Raw genomic sequence first — 7500 nt, forward strand, 5'->3', positions numbered from 1 at the left:
AGTGTTCAGAATCCCCAGCTAGCCATTGCTCAGGAATTAAAGCAAAAATACTGAGAAGGAAAAATAACAGAAGAGATTTGTCCCAGATGTGGAGGGCAATTCGAGTGCTACACACAAGGTGTATTTAAGAGCGGTGGAGCATTGCAGGTCAACGCAAATGATAGCGTTTTCTGTCATAATTGTTTAATGGACGACTTTTAGTCAAGGACATGGGAAAAAACAAAACTGCAGTATTGCGTGTTGAACCAAAGCTTATAGGCTAAAACATTGCGTTCTAGTTATTAATGTTACGATTGTTGCAAGCCGGGCCCGGGTGGCGTCCTTTTCGCCTCGTCAAAGAGATCAGTGGGCCGTTTCTCGAAAGTCCCTAAACTTTTCACATGCCACAATTCCCTCTTTATCTCAAAAAGGGAGAGGGTTTAAGTGTTTCACAATCCGCTTTTAGTTATCTCGAAAAAACATGCTAAAAGTCATCGGGACTTGTCGAGAAACAGGCCCCTGGTCACAATCGGTTTAGAATTGCGTCCAAGTTAGTTTTTGATGATTGTATCCGATAATCAAATGTGTCAAATTTAAACTATCATGAGGCAGAAACCTGTTGCTAGCCATGCATGATTTAAAGTGATTTTAATAAAAATAAGCGCTCTTCTCATTAATTCTCAATCCAGACCATTCTACCCTCCATGCCATTCCTCACTTTTTTTTCGGGATCATTTGCGTTCCGGGATCATTTGCGGTACAGTTTGGGGATCATTTGCAGGTCTGGGATCATTTGCGGTCCTGGGATCATTTGCGGACCCGTACAGACCTTTGGGCTTTCCACGTTGTTTTCTAACACGATCGGTACTTGATGGACCTATTTTATTTAGCATTTCTAATTGTTATCTGAGCTATTTGTGAACGTATCTGCATTGGTTCATTTACTCTGAATAAACGTTAATACCATTCAGTTAGTATTTTGGTTTTGTTTGTTTTGTTAGGAACTGCCTCTGGTTGCTGAACGTTTTGTTCGTTCTGTATGATGTCCTGTTTGTTCCCATGCGAATGACGTTGCTTTTAGTTTTGTCAACGTTGTGCCTACGACAGAAAGGTTGCTCACCTTCAAAGACCATGTTTCTGACTTTGAGCAAATCGATGAACGGTTACGTCAGTTACAAAACTTCGATAAAGCGACAGTTATTCTAAAAAGAAGGACTACATACATACATATACAAACCAGTTGGCTATTTACAAGTGCAGCTGGGAAGTTGAACCAGGGACTACCAGGAACAAATTCAACGAGTAGCTGATGTTGTTGGTACAGATGATGAATGGGACCGACGTTTAGGGTCAGGCAATCCCGCGGCTGATAAGTTGGTTAAGGATTACTTTCCGGCGTATCGTGACGGCGGACCAGCTTTGGGCTCCAGTAACATCTAAACAGGCAAGTCCGTTCCCTGTTGATAAACTGACGGGGTCATCATCCCACCTTCAGCGGGAATTAGACAGCGCTGAAACACCGATCCAAAGGTTTATCGTAGCTCGGTACCAGGCATATTTTAAAACGATGCTTTTTAGTGGGGATCGCCCGTGTGATCTCGGCCAGGTTAAAGTGTCCGGGGTACTTCGTTTCCCTAATGATGATGGTTTCCTCTTCAACCACGTGTGTGGGGCAAGACGTTGAGGAATGATGATGAGAACGTGTTCGGGATCCGTAGAAATCCTCACACCGCTATTTGCCCGATTCGGGGCATTGAGCAGTACATTGAAGTAGCTCGCCAGATGACGGTCGACTTGACTCGAAATTATTCTAAAAAGAAGGTCTCCCTTCAAAAAAGTGGGTTCGAGATTTACCATTGAGATCTTCTCTGCTTGGCTTGTCTCCGAGAGTGATACGGATGTGATTAATCCCTGGCAGAACACGAACGAGGTCAAGTGCTTTGTGTCCGCATTCCCTTCCGAAAATCGGGATAAGAGGCCCCATCAAGGTTCTTGAACCTGTTTCACTAAGACAATATCTTGATACCACATCTGTAATCTAATTTTTTGAGTGCAAGGTGGGATACGTTTTGCATCGCGCAGAATGCTATTGTTTTTGGCGACATCTACTTGCGGTGCATAATTTTCGGATGTGCGGCATAATTAATTTCTCATTCAGAACTAGTCCTCTATGATTGTTCCGTCGATTTGGCTTTGTGAATATTTCGGTCTTTCGGTTTCTCTTCGGTGAATTCTACGGCTGTCAATCAAACTGTTCAGAAGACATATGCGAATATCAAGGTGTGATAAAGTTAACAATAGAGCACTAATTAGGCTACTCTTGCTATTGAAAACAACTTTTGACAAGTTCCTGCAAAAAATTTCACAACTTTTGGTAACAAAAGGTAACTAAAATCTAAGCGTTAACTGAAATAGCTTCATGCGTACTAAGCACTTTAAAACCAGGTCTTAATAATGAACTCACTTTGTTAAACTTCTCGATCGTTTCATTATTAAGATTTTTTCAATGAAGAGAGACTCGTAACGTTGAATACGCTTGCCGACATGGGCAGAAGAAAATTTACTCTCCATCAGAAAAAAAAAAAACTTCCGGAGAGAAGAACATCCGAATGTCAAGGACACTTTTTTCTAACCCAACTGCACACAATGGCGGGGTTTATCCGTTAAACCCTGCCAGTTTTTGCGTGTCAATAAAACCCATTGTGATACGCCTTGTTCTCCAAAGCGTTTCGACAAGTGGGACCGAAATGGCCCTGTAATTCTCTTGTTCAGTCCTATGGGAATATGTTTGCATTTTTGTAGGGATAATTATTCAAATTTCGATTTGTTTCGACATAACATAAAAAGTTACAGTTGCGGTCCAATTCAAAGCTCTTTTCGAGACAACATGGCTAAGCGTTTCAGGCATCCTCCTGGAAAAGTAATGGCCACATTAAAAGATTAAAAAAATTACTCAATAGGAAAATGGCTATTGAACTAAAGTGAAGCGAAGGCTCTTTTGCAACCTCAAATTCTCCACATTGTTTCGGTAGTAGTCAGTGCGATTGATAAATCGTTATGTTTTGTGCCTCTCTGCAATGACACATTGGTAAGGGCAAGAGGTTTCTGACTTCCATGCTAGACCTTTTTTTTATCAGAGTCGGCAGAAAATTTCGCTAAGAGAACCATCGGGTCCCTTGGAGAGGAAACGGAGAACAGACAACAGTCAATTTTATTTCATTCAACTCGGCATTACAGAGGATGAGATTTTCTCCCGGTTAGCCATTATCATGCGTGATCAAGAAACGGTTACCGCGGGCAATGAAAAACAAACCGTACCGGAAGTGTTTTTTACTGTCTGTTTTTCGCCAGTTCCGTCAAGCGGTGTTTTTACTAGAGTATATGCGCAGGTCTGCTGAAAAAACTTGAGGAAAGATGGCGGTCAACTTCAACCTCTATGCAGGTGGGTTAGGAGCCCTACGCGATCTTTGCAGGAGGACGATAGTCTGTAGCCAAGTGTAACCAAGTTGGCTTGAAGCACTTCGAACATTTGATTTTGTCCCTTAATAACGCGCCACTGCCATAGAGCCTCGCCGTTGATTTGGAGATAAAACATTGGGTCATAGCCTTTCAGTGGTGTGGACATGTGCAAGAAAGCGGGGTTGATCCGGGATTCAATGAGCTCTAAAGAGAGCTCCCGATCAACGCGTTTCATTTCTTGCACGGACGGCATATTGGAGTTCTGTGAAGAATGCGCGCGTATTGAAACTTTATCGAATTGCTTGTTGCAACTGACGCAAAGCGTTACTTGAAGTGAGACTTTTAAATGATACAGTTTAGCACCTCAATTACAATGCCTGATAGCATCGATTGTTTGCGGAGGCGGAGCTTAGCATATATTAATGTTCGGCCGGGAAATTCAAAACAGTTTCGTTCTATTCTTCTTGTTTCCGAAGGGCAGGATGCAAGAAGGTCATCTGGGTGTTCGAAAGTTGAATAGAACGACCGCTTGTAACCATCATTTTCCGTTAAAACTTGGCATGAAACTTCCTTGAACAACAAATATTCAAAGCCACATGATAACCGTTATAAAGGGACACTTAAAAGGGAGAAAAATCCAGCTCCAAATTTTTCCTCTTACAGTATTTTCCCTAAAATAGACCAAATTCAGAGGAGAAAAACGACTAAATTCGCGATTCCTAAGATCTTGAAAATTGTCTTATTTAATCCATCAATATCTCATCTACAAAAGCCGTATGATAACCATCACGAAACACAAGTACGAAGCAGGCAATCTCTAAAAACGTATGCGTCTTCGGCCTTTTTGTGGTCATTTTCTTTATTGTTTAGCTATCGAGCAACCAGATCGAATTTGAATTTTCGCGCTGACTGTGGAATTAAGTCCCGGATGTGTCGCGGCATTCTGCGCGATGGGGGATATAGTTTTGGGGTTCTGTTTCTTGGGAGTTAGGTGGAAAGCTGGGAGCAATTATAGGTCGGTTAGTAAAGTTGTAACGGATAGGTGCAAGGGCACTGATTGATATTTCACCCCATTCCTTAATTCAATTGAGCATGAATGGGAGTGTTGCTGAATAGATTACTGTTCACCTTCACTTCTGTGAATAATAGGCGATTTGCATGATGGCGTCATTTTACTACGGATACCAGAATGCTTTGTCAAAATGCTTTGTCATTCAGATTTTTTTCTCTCCTGGGAACAAAGAAACAATTGTTTGAATCTGCCTGACAATTGAAGCAATTCAGAGCATTCTGGTCTTAATAGCCCACTTTCGATATATTAAAACTCAGTCCTAAACGAAAGACGTCATCTCGAGGTTCTGGGGAATAAAAGTAAGGATTTGTATGAGTTTATTCCCCAGAGCCTCGAGATGATGCCGTTTGTTTAGGACTGAATTTTAATATATCGAAAGTGGACTATTGTTCCAGGCATTTTCATATCAGGTAAATGTGCTACCTGCTACATGCAAATACAATACACAAAGAATCTTAACCAAGGGAGATTTGAATTGGGTACAACTGACATCTGGTCTATTGCTTATTTTCCCGCCAAATTTGGTTTAAAAATAGACGTTTTTCTGACGCTGATCGGGACAAACCTGATACCAGATTTTTACTCTTGACTAATGGACTCTTGTCGAGATTCAATTTAGTTCATCATCATCATCATCATCATCATCATCATCATCATCATCATCATCATCATATCTTCATTTACCCTCGGATTTTAGAGTGGCTTGACGTCGCTAGTATCTTCGAGCATTTACCCTCCCAACTATGATAAACCACAGAAGAAAGACCTCAACACCGGGAACTCCATGCCCTACGAGTTTATTCATCAGTGATACCCTTGTTATACCTTACAGCCATCGCAGAAAATTATTTAGATTAAGTTAGAAAAATTGTGTTCCCTGCTTGATTATTTGTGCCTGTTGAATTTCTTGTGACAGCCATTCGCAACAACGTTGACAGTCTCTATTCTAGGTTTTTTTTGGTTTTTGGACGAGGAGTGCATCTGCCATAGGCCACTTCGGAAAATACCATAATACTCTTTGTTTGTCCCCCCAAATTTTGCATAGGCATTGTTTTTGTTTTCTCTTGGGACCCTTGTAAGCCCCAAGAGAAACTCCGGAGTGGCCTATTTGGAAGCTTAAGCACGAGACATTTTTGAACCACGTACGGTAACCGGAAGTGAGCTGGATATTTTAAAACTTGTCTTCACTGACGCATTTACATTAAGTATCTTTTCTCTATTAGAGACGATCATTTTAGGAATCTGGGAGAGACTCTGTCTTGGCACGGGAGCCCATGTCTCGGAGCGAACAACTCCCATAATAAGCTTATGTCACGGCATTTTTACAGACCGATCTATTTTAAGACTATCTTTTCCGTAAGGAGCAAAGGAAGTTCCGGTTCGGTGACGCTATGACGACAAGATAGTTTTTCGTCATACAGCATCAGGCTCCTGCGGGAGTCTCGTTCGCGGGAAATTATATCTAAAAATAAATCGGTCTGTTAAAAAAGCGGTGACAGGAATGTAGGACTGGTTTTCGCTCTTAGTCATAGGCTCCTGCCTTGCATTCGAACTGTTTACTTCCGGTTTTCGTCCGTGGCTCTAAACGAAAGTTATATTCTCTGTGACCCTACGACCCTCCCCACTCTAAAAAGCTAAAGCCGGAGCCTCACCCACTTGGCTAAGGATTACTTGCGATACTTAAGAAACAATAAAGAAAGATTAGAGCCGAAGACATTACGCTGATTGGTCGAGGTTTCCTGTAAGACGCGTCGCTTGGGCGGCCTTTGACGATTACTGGTAACCCTGTGGTTGGTTGGTATGCGTCACACTTCTTTCCCTGGATACAACTGGCGATTTCATTGGCTCCCTTCAGTCCACTGTAGTATGCGCCTTGAATAAAACCATACCAATCTCCATCTGTAGCCTCTCCGGCGAAGAACAAGTTCTTTAGCCGACCAGCCATATTGGCGTGAACAGAGGAATCAGTTCCAATAACTGGATCAGACCAGGAGCCCCTGACGTATGGGTTCTGTGACCACTTGTTTAGCACGATTTCTTGAACAAACAAAAAAGAAACAGATTTCACTTGTTGAGCAAAATGCACTGCACAGCTTGGATTTAGCAAAATAGTAATTTCTGGTTGTTGAGTAGCTGTCAAATAGAGGAGGAAAAGAGACTTTCCGTGTTAATCAACGACATCATCGAAAATAACTTCGAAGTGATAAATATTTGCGTGAAGTTAACTAGTTCGATTTTACTTTTACGAAGAGAGCCGAAGTCATTTCAATGACCAATCTGTCGTGGTGCCAACTACATTAAATAGGGACATTAAGATCTGAAGACGGCGACGTCGAGGAAAACGCTACAAAACAGTAATATAATTGGTTAAAAGAGGGAAAATGATCGTGCTGCACGTGCAGCACGCATTTTAGCGGTACTTTGCACAACAACGGCCCAAAATCACCAAATTTGAGGTTTTTAACGACAACGCGAGCATACAAAGGCGAATCTTTTATTTTCTATTCTTACTCTGAAACCGCTAGCACTTACCAATTTATTTTCAGGTCGCTTCGTCCACTTTCTACTACGTGAACGAGGTGGAATAATCGCAAAAGACTTACGAACGTTGAAAGTTATATTTTGAGGCTCACGATTTCGTTAAACTCCCCAATACCGCAATACGCATGAGTAGGAGCGAGCAACTTCCATACTAAGCCTATGTCACGGCATTTTTACAGACCAATCTATTTTTGGACTACCTTTGCCGCAAAACAACAAAGGCAGTTCCGGTTCGGTGACGCTATGACGTCAAGTTAGTTTCCTGTGATTGGTCATCGGGCTCCTGCTGGAGTCTCATTCGCGGGAAATTCAATCTAAAAATAAATCGGTCTGTGAAAACGCCGTGATAGGAATATATGGGAGTTGCTCGCTCCTACTCGTGGGCTCCTGCGCTCGTTCATTCTCGTTCCTGCCCCGAGAGGTTTCTGGGTATTCCGGTTTTCTCCTCT

At 42.1% G+C, this 7500-nt stretch overlaps 1 protein-coding gene across 1 annotated transcript in view; it reads right to left on the reverse strand.

The window, feature by feature from the left end:
- Positions 1 to 5291: 5291 nt before the first annotated feature.
- The window catches only part of LOC138002556 (uncharacterized), a 22700-nt gene continuing 20491 nt past the window's right edge, over positions 5292 to 7500 (reverse strand). The window contains exon 3 of the mRNA XM_068848584.1: positions 5292 to 6547. Coding sequence (XP_068704685.1) covers positions 6171 to 6547 — 377 coding nt within the window. The 3' untranslated portion in view covers positions 5292 to 6170. The remainder of the gene's footprint in view (positions 6548 to 7500) is intronic.

Source organism: Montipora foliosa, chromosome 1 (assembly GCF_036669935.1).
Source record: "Montipora foliosa isolate CH-2021 chromosome 1, ASM3666993v2, whole genome shotgun sequence".
Taxonomy (NCBI): domain Eukaryota; kingdom Metazoa; phylum Cnidaria; class Anthozoa; order Scleractinia; family Acroporidae; genus Montipora; species Montipora foliosa.